The sequence below is a fragment of the Furipterus horrens genome, unplaced genomic scaffold (genome assembly GCF_987537825.1).
Source record: "Furipterus horrens unplaced genomic scaffold, mFurHor1.1.pri manual_scaffold_13, whole genome shotgun sequence".
NCBI lineage: Eukaryota > Metazoa > Chordata > Mammalia > Chiroptera > Furipteridae > Furipterus > Furipterus horrens.
Genome location: NW_028327183.1, coordinates 55,388,637 through 55,409,037, shown reverse-complemented (window position 1 = coordinate 55,409,037; position 20,401 = coordinate 55,388,637). Strand labels below are relative to the sequence as shown.

At 52.2% G+C, this 20,401-nt stretch overlaps 2 protein-coding genes across 2 annotated transcripts in view; both read right to left on the bottom strand.

Annotated features, from left to right (window-relative positions):
• Positions 1 to 1,255: 1,255 nt before the first annotated feature.
• On the bottom strand, positions 1,256 to 4,395 carry LOC149995442 (leukocyte immunoglobulin-like receptor subfamily A member 5). Its single transcript, XM_090261183.1, has 5 exons — positions 4,180 to 4,395; positions 4,020 to 4,055; positions 3,551 to 3,835; positions 3,101 to 3,406; positions 1,256 to 1,830 (listed from the first exon to the last, which is right to left on the bottom strand). The coding sequence occupies exons 1-5, from the start codon at positions 4,211 to 4,213 to the stop codon at positions 1,694 to 1,696; spliced, it is 798 nt and encodes a 265-aa protein (XP_090117309.1). The 5' UTR covers positions 4,214 to 4,395; the 3' UTR covers positions 1,256 to 1,693.
• Positions 4,396 to 19,542: 15,147 nt separating this feature from the next.
• The window catches only part of LOC149995441 (leukocyte immunoglobulin-like receptor subfamily A member 6), a 29,365-nt gene continuing 28,506 nt past the window's right edge, over positions 19,543 to 20,401 (bottom strand). The window contains exon 11 of the mRNA XM_090259226.1: positions 19,543 to 19,849. Coding sequence (XP_090115352.1) covers positions 19,543 to 19,849 — 307 coding nt within the window. The remainder of the gene's footprint in view (positions 19,850 to 20,401) is intronic.

The following is a 20,401-nucleotide window of genomic DNA, read 5'->3' as shown; positions in this document are numbered from 1 at the left end:
GTCTCCGAGAGGAAAACACTCCTCTCGTTGGGAGGGTCCACAGCAGGTCAGCGAGGAGGGTGAGGGGGGTCACACTTACAGGAGGTCCTGGGTTTTCAGAGGCGGGGATGGTGGTGGTGAACTGGTACCAGAAAGAAGGCCTGTGGTCAGAGCTGTGGGCATGTCCCTTGGATGGGATGAGGGGTGTAAAGGTGGAGGGCCCATCCCCTCTCTGTCCTGGTTTCGTGCAGGGGTCAATGGGACTGTCTCAGGACTGAGGACTGCAGGGAGTAGGAAGAGGCTGAGGAGCCTCACACTTCTTCTTTCTGACTCCCGCGTGTCTGTGACCAAGAGACCTTCTCTGTCTCTCTCGTCCCATCCACTGAGGCCCGTCTGCTCCGCAGTGCCCTTCTCTGTGCGTGAGGGACTCCTCACGTGACACTGATTCCACCTCCACACGCTGGGCAGAGGCACCAGGAGAGGACAGTTCACAGGCTGTGATTTACAACGTGGAGAAGCACCGACTGACCGTCTGTGTTGACCAGTAACTTCCTCTCTATCTTCCTCATCGCAGAGAAGTTGGAAGCTCAGCTCTCATGGTTGTAGTGAGGAGCAGCAGTGTCCGAGACATGAGGACGCTGCATCTGGTGTCATTTCTGGGGCCTGACGCGCGCATGAGGGACTTGCGCAGGAAGCGCTGCTTGGGAGATGCAGGCCTCCCCTACTTCAACCCCCAGCCTGAAAGGGCCTCAGAACTGCGGGTTGTCCTTGGTTGAGTGACAGGTGAGCACAGACTGAAATAACAGAAATGCGCTGCTCACCCTGGAATCTGCAACCCCACACCCCAGAGTGAGGGTGGGCTCCCACCACAGACTGAGCCCTGAGCACTGGGCCCTGAGGGCATCTCAGACCTGGGGGGCTCCCGCCTCCCATGAACTGGCACGGGGACTGGGTGCAACTCCTAAGGTAAAAGGGCCCCACAGGGAACCATGAGGTTGACTAGCATTTGCTTTTGATGATGTAAAATTCATGTAACAGAATTGAGCCTTTTAAAGCATAGAATTCCCTGGAGTTTAGTAAATTATGATGCTGCACCATCTTGTCTCTCTAGTTTCAGAGGTTTTCATGCTCCAAAGGAAAACACTAAATCATCCGGCTCCCATATCTCCTGCATGTCAGCCCCTGAGAAAACACCTGATTTCTGACCCAATAGGCTCCCTTCTCCTGGACATTTCATATAAAATCACAGAAATGGGATCTTTTATGTTTAGCTTTTTATTTAGCTGCATAAGTATGATGTTCACCCACAATATGGCAGGTGCCAATACTTTGTTCTTTACATTTAAAAAAACTTTCTGAGTATTGAAGACACCACATTTGTTAATATGAACGGGATCTGGCATGAAGGGGTGTAGATGTGAATCCAAACCAGCCATGTCAGTGACTCTCAGGCCACAGGGGTGAGAACAGAAGGGCAGTCAACGGGAGCCCGCGATGACCACGAGGGACAGCCCCACAGTGGGATGGAGGAGGCGTCTCACCAGGAACATGAATTGCATTTCCTGCCCCCAAACCTTGCTGGCCACGTCTGCTCCCCTGGACGACCTCAGAAGCAGCTTCCCCAGCTGCGGCCCAGACTGTCCTCCACCACATCCCAGGTGATCAGATGGGCTCCACGCTCCCCCACTCTGAACGGTGCCCGTCCCATCCGTGCTCACGTCCTGGCTGCAGCGTGGGCCCTCCTCTCGCTGTCCCGAGCCTGAAGCAGCAGCACCCCGAGGGCCAGCAGGACCAGACCAGCCACGCCCATGCGGATGAGGTTCTCCACCGTGTAGTCCTGGGGGTGGGAGGCTAGGGAGTGTGGGGATACAGGTCACAGAAATAAGAAAGATAGAAGTCACCCCCAAATCATGGTTGTCCTCCCAGAACACCTGCGTCCCTCTGACAGGACATGACCCTCTGCCTGAGCCCCGTCACTGAAGAGTTCCCCTCCTCCCCACTCCTGCTACCTGGGCTGTTCTGTGATGGGCTGATGGTGCCGGCTGCTCCTGAGAATGACAAAAGATAGGACCTGACCCAGCCTGTCCCTGAGTTCTCAGGTCTACTACCCGCTTCTCGCAACATAGGCTCTGTGTTGTCCTTAGTGACACCTCTCTCTGCGGAGGAAGGTGCCCTCTGGAATCCTTGTCGCTCACACAAATGCAGATCCCCATTTCTCTGTCCTGGTGGAACCTATTTTGGTGGTTCCCCACGTTCAAAACAGTTTTCTCTCCTATTCAATGCATCTCTCCTCTGTTCTGGTTTCAGTCAGGGACCCAGGACCATGTTATTTAATTGCTTTGGGAGGAGAGTACCCACTTATTCTATAGCTGAGGATGCAGGTATTGGAATGAGGGGATGGTGGTCTTGGATTCCTATGTCAGGAGCCCATTGGATTGAGAGTCTGGGCCTGACCCCTTTTTAACAAGTTCATTCCATTCACCTGGTGTTTCATAATTATTTAATCCATCAGTAATAATTCTTCCCCTAGTCAGGACTGCCAACATAGGATATGTGTGCGAGTTTATTATGCTTGTATGTAATTTACATGTATGCACATATCTATGCACATATACACTCTTTCACATACAAGCACACAGAGATCTATTTGTATTATTTGCAAAAGTTAGTGCTGAGTCAGTACGTCATTATGACAGCATTTCTGGTTTTCTGTGGCTGAGCAGATAAATAGGAAACCTGTGAATCCACACAGGATGAAATATGCTGGTCAGATTCACACACACACACACACACACACACACACACACACACACACACACATGCGCACTGCGGGAAGGAGACTATATCAGGTGCAAGGAGGCAGGTCTGCTCTGGGCAGGGTCAGGAGCGAAGGTCTTCCTTGGACGTGACCGTTGAGCTGATTTCTGAACGGGGAGGAGGGGCTTGAGCAGCCCCGTGAGGACCCGTCGCCCTCCCTGAGCCTCCCGCTCTCACTGCTTCTCACTCCCAGGGCCTCTGGGCCCAGAACCCCGGCACCTCCTCCCCTGACCGGCCACCAGGGCTGCCCCTGAGACCTGCCTCCCCACTAAGACATTCAGGGGCCAGGATGAGTTGTCCTCACCTGAGACCAGGAGCTCCAGGGTGTCACTGGGCTGTGACCACACCTGGGGCGTGTTCCTGCTACAGCCGTAGCATCTGAACGTCCACCTGCGGCCGGGGGTCACGGGGCCCACAGGGAACAGGGCCTGCACATGCCCACTGGGGAGTCGCTGTGAGTCCCGGGTCCAGGGGAGCCTGTCCTCTCCTTCCTCAGTCAGAATGAACCTGCCAAATCCCTCGTCTGAGTGACATTTGAGAGTCACCTTTCCTCCTGAGGTCGCGACAGGACTGGGCAGGGCTGAGAGGCTGGGTTTGCTGATGTAGGATCCTAGGAGAGAAGGAGGCAGAGAGTTAAATGGGGATCACACCTCCCTCACGTCCCCCAGGGCTGGGCTGTGAGGGGGAGACACCCTGAGAGCACCCTCTTCCTGAGGGCAGAGCCTGAGGCTGGGACCCCTGAGTGTCCTCTCACCTGTCACCACCAGCTCCAGGGGGTCACTGCGCTCTGACCAGCCAGCAGGGCTGTAGTAGTAACAGCAATAGATCCCTGCAGTGTAATCTGTTGTGAGTGTGATGGGGAACTTGGCCTTGTCCCTGGGCTCCAGTGGCTTCTGTCTGTCCCAGGGCCCTGGGCTTCCCTCTCTGTCCACACGGTACTCCTCAGCCTCCAGGGTCCCCTGACACCAGATGGTCACAGGGCTCCCCCAGGGGATCACAGGGCCTGGCTCAGCCCAGAGGGTGGGTTTGGGGAGGGTCCCTGGAAGGAATCAGGGGCTGGGTCAGAAGTCATTTCCCAACCGCAGTGCCCAGCTGTCAGCCCTGAACATCTCAGACGTACTTCATCCGTCAGCCCAGACCTGCAGTTCTCCACCCCCAACCTCCCAGAATGTGGCTTCTTATCCCAGTGAGGAGAGGGACCTGAGACACCTGGGGAGACTCACCTGCCTGCACTGGGGTCCGCAGGCCCACGCTCAGCCCTGGAAGAGAGGCGCTGTGAGAGACCTGCCCTGAATCCTGAGCGGGACCCTCCTCCCCATGAGCCCCGAGTCCTGGGTCCTGGCAGAGGAGGACTCCCCCTCCCCCTCCCCCCTCACGTCTCACCCAGGCAGAGCAGGGCCGTGAGGGTGGGGGCCATGGTGTCTCTCCTCTCTTGACCCCGCTGTGCAGAAGGAAGAGGCCTCGGTGTCCTCAGGGTAGACAGACGCACAGGGTGTGGCCACTGGGAGGCTGGCCCTCCCTGTCACGGGGTGTCACGTCAGCAGCCTCTCAGGAAGGGGAACAGGGTCTCCCCAGGAGCCCGGCCCTCATTCCCATGATGGAGCCGGAAACAGACCCCGAGCCTTCTGGGATGCCCCTTGCAGGTGAGGTGATTTAGGGCACATCCTTCCAGGTCAGAGCCTCCCCCATGGAGCCCCTTAACTCTCAGGCATCCATCAGCATCTGCCTGTGTGTCCTCCCCGTGGACAGTGGCCACTGAGGCCCTGCAGGTGCTTCAGGAAGACGTGGTCCCTGTGCCTGCAGAGCTCAGACTACAGAGACACGTCCCCCTCCCCCTGTGCAGGCAGGTCCAGTGTCACCGGGACCATGAGCACCAAGGGCACATGCAGGGAAGGAGGGGAAGGAAATGCGCCCCTCCCCCTGGCCCCAGAGTGTGGCTTCTCTTCTACCCCAGCACCTCATGAACTTCTCCTTTTTCTTGGCAACAGCGTCCACCCACTCCTTCCAGGAAACCAGCCTGACTCACTCCTGCTCCTCCGAGCCCGTTCCCTGGGCAGAGCTGTCCCCACACCCTGCGTTCTGCCTTCCGGTCTTCAGCCCCTGAGTACAATGAATGGGTTAATGCTCTCATGTTGGTGACAAATCTCATTCTTAGTTAAATGCTCCTCCACCGTCCACTGACCTTGTGTTATTGAGCAGTAATACTCGGTCTCTGGGCCTCAGTTTCCCCACCTGCAACGTGTCGTCATGAACCCCCACTCCTCAGAGCGGCTGTGGTAGCTGTGCCTGGGACATGGAGGGACTTGTCCTTGCTGATTTGCAGATCCGATGAAGATGTGTGGGCTGAGAAATGAGAGGGTCAAGGTACCTGACTCTACAGTCAGGGTGGACGATGGACAGACCCCCTCAAGAGCCCCCATGTGCTCCTAATTTCTGAAATACACACCAGGCTCAATGCAGAAAAGGAGAAGTAAAAGTTCCCTGTATCACAGGCACCTACCACAAATAAAACAGGCCAAAGCTGAGTGGCCGCCAATGCCTGGCATGAGCAAGGGGTCATCCGATGGGAGGCTCCACTCTGTGGTCGGAAAAGATTCTGTCGGGTACTCCCACGCAGGGATGGGACTTGGGGCAAGAAGGTAGTTGGAAGAAGTGTTTCCCCCTCCCCGGCTTTGGGGTGGGTGCTAGGATATCTCTGCCCACTGATGGCCCATGGTCAGCACTGAGCCACATCCCCTGTGTGTCTGAAACTGAGTCAATCCAGTGTCATCTGATATGGGTGTCTGTGCAGGTGTGAGTGTGATGTTCACACTGGACCCAACTTTTCTTTTTGTAAAATATTTTATTTATTAATTTTCAGAGAGAGGGGAAGAGAGAAAAAAAGAGAGAGAAACATCAGTGTGTGGCTGCCTCTCACACACCCCCAAATGGGGACCCAGCCTGAAACCCAGGCATGTGCCCTGACTGGGAATCAAACCTGTGACCCTTTGATTCACCGGCCAGCACTCAATCCACTGAGCCACGCCAGCCAGGGCTGGAACCATCTTTTCCAGGCACAACATGGTCAGATGTTAAGTTTGGGGAGCTCACACCGCGGGGTGGGGCACGTTAGCCCTTTCAGGTCTGAATATCAGGACAGAAAAATCTCTATGGACAACTGGACGTGTGGGAAGTTCATGTCCAACAGGAATGGACATCAAGAAGAAACCCTCCAAACGACACCTGGTGGTGTGAAAGACTGTCTACAGAGCCATTAATGGGACTCAGATTTCTGAGAAAACACTAGGAGTATATGAAACTCATTTTAATGTAAGCATGTTTAAATATCTGGGAAAAATAGGGAGATCCAAGATGGCAGAGGAGTAAGTGAAAGCTACACTAACCTCATCCCAAGACCAGTCTGGATTTACAACTTAATTGTGGAGAAGTCATCTGGAATAACCAACTGAACAATAGCTGGAGAGAACTCATAACCTCGGGGAGACAGAAAATGCCGCTACGTCACAACGCGACCAGTAGGGAGTGCGGAGATGAGAAACCACTGAATGGGCTCCCACAGTGGCAGCTGAAGGGACTGAGAAACAGCTCAGCAGCTGGGAGTTGCCCCTGAGAAGGGCAGGGTCTAAACCCCCAGCTGGGCTTCCCAGCCTACAGCAAGAGAGTGGAAAGTAAAATAGTATCCAGCTGTGAAAAGCAAAAAACCACAGGATTTCTTGCTAGCTGGAAACAGCTGGAGAAAAAGAGTTCTTAAGCGGATCACATACAAAAATGTCTTGGCCCCCACTTACCCTGGGCTCAAACAGCGGGAAGGCAGAGAGGACCAGATCCCAGTGCTGACTCATTCCCAGTACTGCAGGCAGATCATTCCCCTCTGAGTGGCGTCAGCCTGAGGGGAAGCAAAGGCCCTGCCTACAGGAATTAAGCTGCCACACCCACGGTCCTTAAGCCTGACGGCAAATCACAGATTGAATAGATTAACAACTGAAGGAGGCAGACAAAGGCAATAGATCCCTGGAAGTCTCCAACAGGCTGCCTAGGCCCAGACTGGTACACGATCTGACGCCACCAGGGGCAGATCCAGGAAGTGCAGATCAATCTAAGAAGCAGCAACAAACAATAAGAGTCACAAAAATGTGGAGACAGAGAAACAACCCCCCATATTAAGGAAAGGAAGAATCCCCAGAAAGAGTGCTAAATAAAATAGAGGAAAGCAAACTATCAGACATGGAATTCAAAACAGGTATTCTGGGGAAGATCAATGAGCTCAGCGAGCTCAAGAAAAACTACAAAGAACTCCAGGGAAACTACAAGGAATTTACAGAGCATTACACCAGCATGAAGAAGGAATAGAAGCTTTCGATAAGAGCCAGGAATAAATGAAGAATACAATTTCTGAACTGAAGAACAAAGTAGAAGGAATTAAAAGCAGGCTAGAGGAAGCAGGAGATCAGATCAGCGAGCTGGAGGACAACGTAGACAAAAATTCCCAGACAGTGCAACAAAACGAAAATAGATTGAAAAAGAATGAAGAGGTTTTAAGACAGCTGCAGGACAGCATAAAACATAATAATATGTGTATCATAGAAATCAGTAGGAGAAGAAGAGGAGCAAGGGATAGAAAACCTGTTTGAAAAAGTAATGACAGAAAACTTCCCTAACTTGACGAGAGGAAAAATCATGCAAGTCCAGGAAGCACAGAGGATCCCAATGAAAGTCAACTCCAAGACACATCCTAATTAAAATGACAACATTGAAAGACGAAGAGAGAATAATAAAAGCAGCAAGAGAGAAACAGCTAATAACATACAAGGGAGCTCCAATAGGCTACCATTAGATTTCTCAACAGAAACACTACAAGCCAGAAGAGAATGGCAAAATATATTTAAGCAATGAAAAACAAAGGCCTGACCAGGGGTAGATCCAGGAAGTGCAGATCATTCTAGGAAGCACCAACAAACAATAGGAGTCACAAAAATGGGGAGACAGAGAAACAACACCCCATCGAAAGGAAAGGTAGAGTCCCCAGAAAGAGTGGTAAATGAAATAGAGGGAAGCCAACTATCAGATATGGAATTGAAAGCATGTATTATAGAGAACCCCCTGGCTGGTTTGGCTCAGTGGATTGAGCGTCAGCCTGCGAGCTAAGTGTCGCTGGTTCGATCTTCCAGTCAGGGCACATCAGAGAAGGAAAACTCTGACTCCAAAAAACCTCCGCTGCATTGCGGCATACCTCTTCAGGGGAAAGGCTAAGGGAGTAATCCCCAGACAGAAAATCCGGAGCCGGAGTCCCTAAGGCGGTTTGATGTTGTAGTCAACACCGGCAACTCCTGCGGCGCACCTGAAGCCAAGCTGTATTGACTCTGTCTTTCCCCTTGGATCCTTCAGCTGCGAAGAGAGGGGGGGTCTGCTGCATGGGCAACAGCTGGCCCTCCATATCACCCTGCCCAGGCTTTGTAGCTTCACTGGAGAGGACACTCCAGCGTCATCGCAAGATGTCGACTCAACACGGGAGGAGACAGATACCGGTTATAAGCTCATCCGATTGGCGAAGGAAACGAGCGCCAGGGGTCTCCTCTGACGGTGGGAGAAGTCATCGCACCTCACTGGACAGCTACCGCCCGCCTCAAGCTGGGCAGCCCCCAGCCAGTTAGGTGCCGTCTCGCCATGGCTCGCCTGCCCCACTGGGTGCGTGGGGATCAGAGAAGCGTCTCTCGAAAAGTGGGCCACAAAACACTCGCACCAGGCAATTCCAAGCAAACAACAAGAAAGAAGCCTCCAGCTCTTCGCCTCGCTAGCTGGAACATCAGGACCATGTGTCCCGGACTTACTGCAGACCTTCCGTGGATCAATGGTGCCAGGAAAACCGCCGTCATCGACAGGGAACTGGCACGACTAAACATCGACATTGCGGCTCTACAGGAGACCCGGTTGGCCGACAACGGAACTATCAGAGAAACCAACTACACCTTCTACTGGCAAGGGAAGTCTCCGGACCAACCAAGACAGCACGGTGTTGGGTTCGCTGTGAAGAACATGCTTGTTAACTCCATAGAGCCACCCACAGGAGGCACAGAGAGATTACTTACCCTCCGATTGTCAACAACTTTCGGCCCAGTCAGCATTCTTAGCGCGTACGCCCCAACCCTCTGCGCCACCACCGAAGAGAAAGAACAGTTCTACCATGCACTGGACGAAGCGTTATCCAAGATCCCCAGAAGTAACGCTCTTTATCTCCTTGGAGACTTCAACGCAAGAGTAGGAGCCGACCACATGGCCTGGCCCACCTGCCTCGGAAACTTTGGGAGAGGAAAGATCAATGAGAATGGTCAGCGACTGCTTGAGCTTTCGTGTCACCATGGCCTGTGCGTGACAAACACATTCTTCAAGTGCAACGAGATCCACCAGGTGTCATGGAGGCACCCCCGCTCCCGCCACTGGCACCAGCTTGACCTCGTCATCACCAGAAGAATGGATATTGGCAGCACCCTCCTCACCCGCAGCTACCACAGTGCAGACTGCGACACGGACCATGCCCTCGTGGTAAGCAAGGTGCGCATAATGCCGAAGAGGTTGCACCACTCCAAGATGAAGGGTCGCCCACGCATCAACACCAGTTGTGCCAGCAACCCAGTTAAGACCCAGCAATTCATCAACAAGATGGAAGATGCACTCGGCGAGGGAATGGCGGCAGATGACATTATCGAATCCAATTGGCTACATCTCCGCGACGCCACATACAACTCCGCCATTATTGCTTACGGGAAGAAAGAGCGGAAGAACGCTGACTGGTACGAGGCTCACTGGGAAGAAATGGAACCCGTGATCGAGGCTAAGAGGAAGGCCCTACTGGCTTACAAGGCCACGCCCACTCCCAGTACACTTCAAGCTCTACGGGCTGCCAGGAACAAAGTCCAGAAGACCGCCCGCCACTGTGCCAACACCTATTGGCTAAACCTGTGCAGAAGCATCCAGGAAGCCGCCGATATAGGCAACGCATGAGGAATGTATGAGGGTATCAAGAAGGCAACAGGCCCAATCCCCTCCAAGATCACCCCCCTTAAGTCCAAGACAGGTGAGGTCATCACTGATCAGGAACAGCAAATGCGGCGGTGGACCGAGCACTACCTCGAGCTGTACGCAACGAGGAACACCGTAACAGACACTGCTCTTAACGCCATCCCAGACCTACCAGTCATGGAGGAGCTAGACACCCCACCTACTGCGGCAGAGCTCGGCAAAGCCATCGACCGCCTCGCTTGCGGGAAAGCACCAGGAAGCGACGGAATCCCTCCCGAAATCCTAAAGAGCGGGAAACCAGTCCTGCTACAGCCGCTCCACCATCTACTCTGTCTCTGCTGGAAGGAGGGTTACATCCCTCAGGATATGAGAGACGCCAACATTATCACCATGTACAAGAACAAAGGAGACCGCAGCGACTGCAACAACTACCAGGGCATCTCTCTTCTCAGCGTCGTCGGCAAAGTATTCGCCCGGGTCGCTCTTGCCCGCCTGCAGACCCTTGCTTCCCGCGTCTACCCAGAGTTTCAGTGTGGCTTCAGAGCTGGCCGATCAACAGTGGACATGATCTTCTCCCTACGCCAGCTGCAGGAGAAGTGTCACGAGCAGCATAAACCCTCTACCTCGCCTTTATCGACCTCACGAAGGCGTTTGATCTGGTCAGTCGAAGCAGACTCTTCAGCTTGCTACGGAAGATTGGCTGTCCACCACATCTGCTTGCTGTGGTCATGTCCTTTCACGACAACATGCACAGCACGGTGTCCTACAACGGTGCAACCTCTGAGGCCTTCCCAGTCAGCAGCGGAGTAAAGCAGGGCTGCGTCCTCGCGCCTACGCTGTTCAGAATCTTCTTCTCCATGCTCCTCCAATACGCCTTTAAGGACTGCAGCGAGGGTGTCTTCATTCACACCAGATCCGATGGCAAGCTCTACAACCTGGCCCGTCTACGAGCCAAGACAAAAGTCAAAGAGGTGCTCATCCGTGAGATGCTCTTCGCCGACGATGCAGCCTTGACATCACACTCCGAAGAGGGACTCCAGCAGCTAGTCACTTGCCTTTCCCACGCATGCAAGGAGTTCAGACTAGCCATCAGCCTGACGAAGACGAACGTTATGGCTCAAGGCATGGGGACTCCCCCATGCATCACCATCGACGGATACACCCTGGAGGTTGTCAACGACTTCACTTACCTCGGGTCCACCATCTCGAGCTCACTGTCAGTCGACTTGGAGGTCAACCGGAGAATCGCCAGGGCAGCCACAGTTATGGCCAAACTGAACCGGCGAGCGTGGAACAATTCCAGCCTCACTGAGAAAACCAGACTGCGCATCTACCAAGCCTGCGTACTCAGCACTCTCCTCTATGGCAGCGAGACGTGGACCACCTACGCAAGGCACGAAAGGAAACTCAACAGCTTCCACATGAGGTGAATGCGACGCGTCCTGCATGTCGCCTGGCAGGATAAGGTCCCCAACACCGAGGTGCTGAAGCGAGCCAACATGAGCAGTTTGCATGCAGTTCTTAGTGAGAGACGCCTCAGGTGGCTCGGCCATGTCAAAAGAATGGATGCAGGCCGTATTCCCAAAGACCTCCTCTACGGCGAGCTAGCAGAAGGCCAGAGGATGACAGGGCGCCCAAAACTGCGGTTTAAAGACATCTGCAAAAAGGACATGACACAATGCTCCATCAATCTCAACACATGGGAAGTTCGAGCAGACGACCGCCTAGCCTGGAGGCTCGCGGTCAGGCAAGGTACGTCACGCGCAGAGGCTGCGCGCAACGAGGAGGCGGCCCAGAAAAGATCGAGGCGGAAGCAGCGTCAACAGCAGCAACAACATCCGTTTGCCTTCACCTGTAACAAGTGCGGCAGGGATTGTCACTCCCGAGTCGGACTGCACAGCCATTCTCGGCGGTGCAGATAGACTCTCAGGAAGCTACGCCATCGTCTCTCGAGACGGACGGCTGCCGACGACGATTATGGAGAAGCTCAATGAGCTCAGCGGAAACTACAAAGAACTCCAGAAAAACTACAGTGAACTCCAGAAGAACTATAAAGAACTTACTGAGAATTATACCAGCATCAAAAAGGACATGGAAGCTATAAATAAGAGCCAGGAGGAAATGAAGAATACGATCTCTGAATTGAAGAACACAGTAGAAGGAATTAAAAACAGGCTAGAGGAAGCAGAAGATCGGATCAGCGAGCTGGAGGACAACGTAGACAAAAACTCACAGACAGTGCAACAAAATGAAAAAAGGTTGAACAAGACTGAAGAGGCTCTAAGACAGCTGCAGGACAACATGAAACGTAATAATATCCGTATCATAGGAATTCCAGAAAGAGAAGAAGAAAAGCAAGGAATAGAAAACCTCTTTGAAAAACTAATGACAGAAAACTTCCCTAACATGAAGAGAGAAAGAACCATGCAAGTCCAGGAAGCACAGAGGGTCCCAATGAAGATGAACCCCAACAGGCCCACTTCAAGACACATCATAATTAAAATGCCGACATTCAAAGACAAAGAGAGAATCCTAAAAGCAGCAAGAGAGAAACAACTAATAACATACAAGGGAGCTCCAATAAGGCTATCCTCAGATTTCTCAGCAGAAACACTACAAGCCAGAAGGGAATGGCAAAATATATTCCAAGTAATGAAAAACAAAGGCCTACAACCAAGAATACTCTACCCAGCAAGGCTCTCATTCAAAATGGAAGGTGAAATAAGGAGTTTCCAAGACAAAAGAAGGCTAAAAGAATACATCTCCACCAAACCAGTATTGCAAGAGATGCTAAAGGCTCTGCTTTAAGAAGATGAAGAAACAGAGAGAGACAGAGAGGAACACGAGTACAAAGGGGGAAAATGACAATGAATAAGTACTGAAAGAAAGAAGGAACTTCTACCATTTGCAACAACATGACTGGAACTAGAGAGAATTATGCTTAGCGAAATAAGCCAGGCAACGAAAGAAAATTACCTTATGCTATCACCTGTTACAGGAAACTAATGAACAACACAAACAAATGAGCAAAATTGAACCAGAGGTATGTAAACAAGGAATAAACTAACAGTAACAAAGGGGGAGATGGGAGGGAGAGAAGGGCTAAGAAGGGGAAGGGTCTAGTCAAAGAACATGTATAAATGACCCACGGACATGGACAACTGGGTGGGGACTGAATGTAGGAGAAGTGGGGGCAGGGTGCAGGGAAGCAAGAGGGGGAAAAAAGTGAGACAACTGTAATGGAAAAACAAACAAACAGAAAATTTTTTAGTGGGGGGAAAAATAAAAATATAAAGAATAGAAATGCAAGTTCAGTGAATATTAGAAGGATGAGGATTTTCCTTCACACTGTATATTTTTCTCCCTATCTGATCCCTCCAGAACTTGGCATTCTAAAGAAGTAAGTAATGACCTAACTTCCTTTGCATAAAACTAATAAGACCAGTTGTTAATAGAGGTTTTGTTTTTTCTTTTTTAACTAAGACTTTGAATGGAAAGTCATGCCTAAAGGAGAGATGCCTGGGCTTTGGTTGTTACCAAAAAGCCCTGAGCAACTGGGACTGAATTTCAAACGTAATAAAAGTCCACGAGATAGAAAGCCTGGTACCTTGGATGGATGAGCGGTCCATAGCAATCTTTCCAGGGAAGGAATGAGGTTGTTTTCCTGAAAGATGGCTAGAAGGGACCTTAAGGCACAATGGAAAACCAGGAGGACCTGGAAAAGACAGGTGTTTACAGGCAAGGCTGAATGCCAGGTATGTGGATCTGCTTCTGTGCCTTGAAGGGGAGACTGAAGGTCACCCTAAATGTTCCTTGCGTAAATTCCAGCAAAGCAGAACTACAGATCATAAGTGATCATTTGCTGCTCTTGTTGTGTTTATGCAAATGAACAGGATAAATTAAAAATGGACTTAATGCAGTCCCTTTAATGACAAGGAGGGTAATCTTAGGGAGAAAAATCAAGATTCAAGGAAGATGACAATGCCCAGTGGTAGACTATAAAGTAGTGCAGCTAACCATCTTTAAAGTTTCTTTTCATTTAAAATTTGTTTTCATTTGAAAGTTAAAGTATGTCTGTGGCATTATCCAAGATGTTTAATTTACAGGCATGAAGAATGTCAAATGCCTTGCAACTGGAGGTCTTTCCGATAAGACAGTCCTTCAGATTTAGAGACTTGTATGTGGGTTATGTTACGTAAATTAACATGGGTTTTCTCTTTTCAAAGGGCATAAGCCTACGATCTCATTACCTGAGTGATTGTCTGTACGTATAGGCCTCACTTAATCCTGTCTGCATTGATGCCTCCTGAGACTCAGTGGTTTGGCTGAACTAAGTGGCTGAGTTGGTGAAGAACGGGGTGGTCTGTGGGCTTCACTTTAAAACCGGTTTCTCTTTTCTATCCTAATGGCTTGGACAGAAAGGGCCCAGAGGCCTGAGAGGGGGGAAACCTAAAATATTTCCCTCAGTCCAAACTAAGTATAATGGACAAAAGGGTTTTGGACAGGTGAGATGTATCTGGCATACCTTCCTCCAAAGAAGCCCTTCTTTTCCCTAATGTGGGACATTGAAAAATTAATACCTGTCTTTTGTCATCTAGTGGTTATGGATTGAATGATGTCCTTTAACCCTGTTGCCCCCAGAATACAACGAGGATGCCAGCCTGTTAAACCAAGCATGCCGTTGACCAGAGACAGCCAACCAGCCTGGAGTCTGCACGATCCTTCCCCTTGTGGGAAAGTCACCCTCCCCTCCACACCCCTACTCTTATTAGGGATTTTTTGCCCCACGGGTAGGTAGGACGACGACCATGTCCAGCTTGAAGTAGCTAGAGGAGCTCGAGACCTTCGTCCATTGTCCTTTATAAGATTGTAAAGGGTCTTAAGTCTGAGAGGGAGGGATTGTTATTTTTTATTGTTAAAATATTTAACTAATTAATTAATTATTTTTTAAAAAGAAAAAGAATATATGAAAGGGTGAGGCAGGAGAGCTTGTATGTACGACCCATGGGCATGGACTTGGGGAGGGGATTGTTGGCGAAGGGGGGTGCTGGGCGGAGGGGAGCAAAGGGGAAAAAATTGGAACTATTGTAACAATATAATCAATAAAATATACTTGAAAAAAAATAAAAAAAAAGACCAAAGAAAAAATAAAAATAAAAAAATAAAAAAGATTTTCATATTGTTATTTTGTTACAAAAAGACTATCATTTTGTTGTCATTACTTTTTCTTTTTGCTCTGGGGTTTATTTCTTTTTAAATTGACTTTATTGGGGTGACATTGGTTAATAAAATTATATAAGTTTCAGGGGTAAAATTCTATAATACATCACCTGTAAATTATACTCCGTGTTCACCACCCCAAGCCAAGTCTCCTTCCATCACCATTTATTCCCCCAAATGCTTTCCCCTCTTGTAGTCACCATACTGGGATTGTTTTATCTTTGCTGAATCTCTTTCCCGTTTTCTCCCAGCCCCCAATCCCCTCCCCCTGACAGCTGTCAATCTGTTTTCTGTCCCCATGAATCCTTTTATGCTTTGTTTGTTAGTTTATTTTGCCCATTAGATTCTACATATAAACAGTCATATGGTGTTTGTCTTTCTGTGACTGGTGTATTTCTCAATGGAATACTACGCAGCCATGAAAAGGAAACAAGATGTTTTGTGTTGTTACAGCATGGATGGACCTGGAGAATACAAGTTCTTTTTAATTGCATACTTTTATTAAAATATAACCGGAGGCAATATTATATTAGCTTCAGGTGTACAGCACTGATTTTCTACTTGTGGATCTTACCATGCACTTCCCACGCTAAGTCCAGTAAGCACGCGTCCTGTGCAAAGTTATTACACATTACTGACTGTGTTCCCCTTGCCATCCACCCCTCTGTTGCACCCCCTCCAGCCACCATAATTTCTTCTTCCTGTCTGTGGGTCTGTTTTGTTTTGTTTGTTTGCATGATGTTAAAAATTCCACATATAAGTGAAATCTTTCTCTGTCTGAATTATGTCACTCATCCTGATACGCTCTAGGTCCATCCAGCTGGTCACAGATGGAAGGATGCATTATTGCATACGGCAGATTTTCATTCCATTGTGTGTACAGGCCACAGCTTTCTAACCAGTGGTCTGTGGTTCTAACAATTCGATGAGATCTTTTTCTAAACCCTTGATAGAATAGCTCAGGCTGGTGATTTTTAAAGGCTTTTTATTTTCTGATAATTCACTCCTGGTTTTTACTGTTCTCACTTCACAGGTTTGACTTGTAATATATACACAATCATTTAATCTAAACTCTTCACTTCTATTTTGGTTCACACATTGGTCATTGAGAAGTCTGCTTACTTTATTCCCAAAATGTGGGGATATTAGTTATCACTAACTATGAAATCTGGGGACCCCTGCGGGGTCCCGGGAACTGCTGGGGGCCCATGTCAGGTCTCCAGGCTGGCTGGGGTCACTAGCTGAGTGTCCTTGGGGGCAGCTCCTGTACCCTCTGGGGTACCTGCAGGCCCCCTCCCTGGAGTGTGGAGTCTGGGTCCATCCTGGGCTAGTGGACGGCCAGAGCAGCGTACATGCTGGGCTCATCTGGGGGCTCCTCTGATGGGGAGGAACGGGGTGCCCTTGTCTCCCGTCTGACGCCCAAATGGTTCAGCTGGGCATAGGTCACATGCTGGGGGTCATCCTTGGACCTGATCTGCTGGAGAGATAGTGAGACAGAAAGACATCCCCTTGGTTCCACTGTGGAAATCTTCCATCAAGTCTCCCCGTGTCATCAGAGTTTCAATTTCACTGCAGATCAGATGGGTCACTGTCCTGATGGCGTCTGCAGTGACTTCCTGAGCCCTGGGCATCTGGTACTTCCATGGATCTGTCTCTTAACCTAACGCACTGCCTCTGTTGCTCACCCGGCTCCAGCCACGTGGCCCATCTGGCTGAAGCAGCATGTGCTGCCTCAGGGCCTTTGCACCTGCTGTTGTCTCTGTTCTGGCCCCTCCCCCACCACACACTCTGTCCCCTGCTCTTGCTTTATTCTCCCTCACAGCCCTGGCTCTCCAGGATGCCATCTGCCTGTGTGCCTGTGTGTCCCCACCCACAGGTGAGCGTGAATAGTGTGGGGACCAGGCTGCCCCATGGCACCTAAATGCAGCCGGTAACCAGTGACCCAGTCACCGCTGCTGCGTGAATGAGTGAGGGGGACCCTGTGGCCTGTGGGTGTTCACTTATTCATGCCTCCTCCAGAGACCTGGGGCTGCACAAGGTCAGAGAGAGGACGAGGAGCCAGCCCAGGGGACCACCTAGGAGGGCCAGGAGGCCACAGGAAAGTGGGAGGAGTGAGTCACAGCAGGAGGTGCCCAGAAGGAGAGGCCAGCATGGACGCTAATGAGAACCAGGTGAGGTGAGGACGGGGAAGGGACCACTGGAGTAAAGGGGCGGCAGGACGGTCCTTGGTGGCCTGGACAGGAGCAGGGATCTCACCCGAGGGTCCAGCTGCAGGCCCTCCTCAGGCTGTGGGTCCTTCACAGCTGCATCTGTGGGGACAGAACGGGGTGTGTCTCCTGGCAGGTCCCCGGGATGTCAGGGCTGCAGACCCGCCTGCTCCCAGATGGGCCACTAACCCAGGGGGAGGGGAGGCGCCAGGTCACGCAGCGTGGATTTCAGTCCCTCTCCCCACTGATCCCGCACCTCCCAGGCTGTCCCCTTCCCCATGAACCCTCCCCCAGGGCAGCCGTCCCTTCCTCTCACAGAGGGGCTCTTCCTGGGTGTTTGCAGCTGGGCAGGAGGACAGAGAGTCTCAGCCCTGGGAGGGGAGGGACCACTCCCGTGTGATTCCGAACGAAAGAAGGAAACCTTAACAGACTTGATGGGTGCTTTTCAAATTCCATGAGATTCAAAATGAAAAATTAACTTACATTTATTTGTATGTCTGTGCTAACCTTGAATGTTTTCATTCTAGATTTTCCTTTTTTAAAAGAACAGATTTTATTTACTTATTTTTAGAGAGAGGGGAAGGGAGGGGGAAACAGAGGGAGAGAAACATCCGTGTGTGGTTGCCTCTCACACGCCCCCGACTGTGCAGCTGGCCTGCAACCCAGGCCTGTGACGTGACTGGGAACCGAACTGGTAACTATTTGGTACGGAGGCCAGCATTCAATCCACTGAGTCACAGCAGCGAGGGCTCTTTCTAGATTTTCTGATTTGAGATTCTGGAGAAATTTGTTTCTCAGCTGAGCATCTCCATCTTCTTGTCTTTCCTGCAGCAGGTGCTCTGGGCACCTCTCTCCTGTGGACCCAGTTACCCATGTACTCTACTCACCTGACGTCCTGCGTTTGTTCTGACGCAGCCGGTATCGGAGAAAGAGGAAGAGGAGGAGGAAGAGGGACAGCAGCACGACCACTGAGACCCCGATCAGGACGATCCAGTACCGTGGCAGACCTTGGGCAGGAGTGACGTCATCTGTGAGCCAAAGATGCCATTTAATGAGCACCTACTGTGTGCGAGGCACGTGCTGGGTCTATTGTTCATCTCCGCTGACCTCACAGCCCTCAGGCCCCACCCCCAGTGCACTGAGGCTCAGAGAGGTTACCCACGTGCCCCAGGTCTCCCACCCTGGCCTGGAAGCGCGGGGACGGGACCTGCGACGTGGGGTCCCTGTGCTCTCCTCATGCTGCCCCCCAGGTGGACACCAGCACTGAGCTCTGGGCTCCCCATCTGCAGGGGGCCTGTCCTGTCTCACATGGAGCTGAGGGTCCTTCCTTACTACCTGCCCCCAGCACAGCAGGGACACGGGAGGGGCAGGGGCACGGGGTGGGCCCTGTGTCTCCCGGGTTCACTCCCCTCTGCAGGGTCCTGGCGCCCACTGGGGGGTCAAGCTGTGCTGGAGCACGACCTTCCTGCGGCTGTGAGACCCCTTATGTCACCTAATGTCACTGCAGTCTGTGAGCAGGAGGGGACCAGGATGAACAGACATGAACCCGACCCTCAGTGCAGAGAAGGGACCCCTGTCCCCGCCGTGGGAGCAGCAGAGCTGGGATCAGAAGGACCCACGTGCTCCCCACAGGGACCCTAACTTACCGCTCTGCTGACCTGACTCTGTGGTGGGGGGTCCTCCATCCTCAGAGCTGCCTGGAATTCAGGATGGGGGTGAGGGGTGGGGGCTGCCTTCTCCGCACCTGACCCTGGCTCCTCTCCCAGCCTGGGCCCCACATGTCCCTCTGCCATGCCCCCCATTATCACCTGCAGCCTCAGAGCCCTGAGGGCCTGTGGCTCCCGGCATCTCTGCCTGACTCCCTGCCCTGGGGACACAGCCCATCCCTGAGTGTCCGGGGGACCCAAGACCCCTGATGGACCCTCAGAGCTCCCAGGGCTGCTCTGTGCTCCCTCTGAGCAGAGGTCTCAGTGACGCACGAGCTGAGGGGATGGGTCCTGTGGGTGGGGGGCAGGAGCCCCCAGGGGGTCCTGGGAAGGGGGACAGAAGTGGCTGAGGGTCGGGGACTAACCCTGGAGCTGTCATCAGACCCTTTCCTCCATCAGCTGTGTGGGCCCCAAGACATTCCCCCTGCCCACCTGTCACCTCTGAACCCAGGGGAGGGGAAGGGGAGGCAGGACAAGGAGGGTCTCTGAGGGGCACATCTCTGCTGGGCGACCATCACTTAGACCCCTCAGTCCCCTCCAACCTCAGATGTGTCCTGGGGACACCACCCTGAGCTGACGGCTCAGAAAGGATGGGGTCAGGGGCCCTCACCTGAGACCAGGAGCTCCAGGGAGTCACTGGGCAGTGACCACACCTGGGGGGTGTTCCTGTAACAGCCGTAGCATCTGAACGTCCACCTGCGGCCGGGGGTCACGGGGCCCACGGGGAACAGGGTCTGCATCTGCCCACTGGGGTGTGGCTGTGAGTCCAGGGTCCAGGGGAGCCTGTCCTCTCCTTCCTCAGTCAGAATGAACCTGTCAAATCCCTGCCGTGAGCCACACCGGAGGGTCACGTTCCCCCCTGAGGTCACGACAGGGCTGGGCAGGGCTGAGAGGCTGGGTTTGCTGATGTAGAATCCTAGGAGAGAAGGAGGCAGCATGTTAAATGGGGCTCACACCTCCCTCACGTCCCCCAGTGCTGGGCTGTGAGGGGGAGACACCCTGAGCGCACCCCCTTCCTGAGGGCGGAGCCTGAGGCTGGGACCCCTGAGTGTCCTCTCACCTGTCACCACCAGCTCCAGGGGGTCACTGAGCTCTGACCAGCCAGCGGGGCTGAGGTAGTAACAGCGATAGCTCCCTGCATGTCCCTCTGTGACGCGTGTGATGGAGACCTTTGCCTTTTCCCTGGGCTCCAGTGGCTTCTGTCTGTCCCAGGGCACTGGTCTTCCCCTTATGTCCATATAGTACTCCTCAGCCTCCACGGTCCCCTGACACCAGATGGTCACAGCGCTCTCCCAGGGGATCACAGAGCCTGGCTCAGCCCAGATGATGGGCTTGGGGAGGGTCCCTGGAAGGAACCAGAGGCTGCATTGGAAAGGGCTCACCACCCCCCATTCCCCAGCCCAGCCCAGGTCCCTCCTCATTACCACCTCATCCCAGGACCCCTTGCTGCCTCCC

Coding starts and splice junctions, on each gene's coding strand:
- LOC149995442 (XM_090261183.1), bottom strand. CDS start 4,213: ATGGCCCCCACCCTCACGGCCCTGCTCTGCCTGG. Junction 4,056..4,179: donor CACGGCCCTGCTCTGCCTGG/GTGAGACGTGAG, acceptor CCTCTCTTCCAG/GGCTGAGCGTGGGCCTGCGG. Junction 3,836..4,019: donor GCGGACCCCAGTGCAGGCAG/GTGAGTCTCCCC, acceptor GATTCCTTCCAG/GGACCCTCCCCAAACCCACC.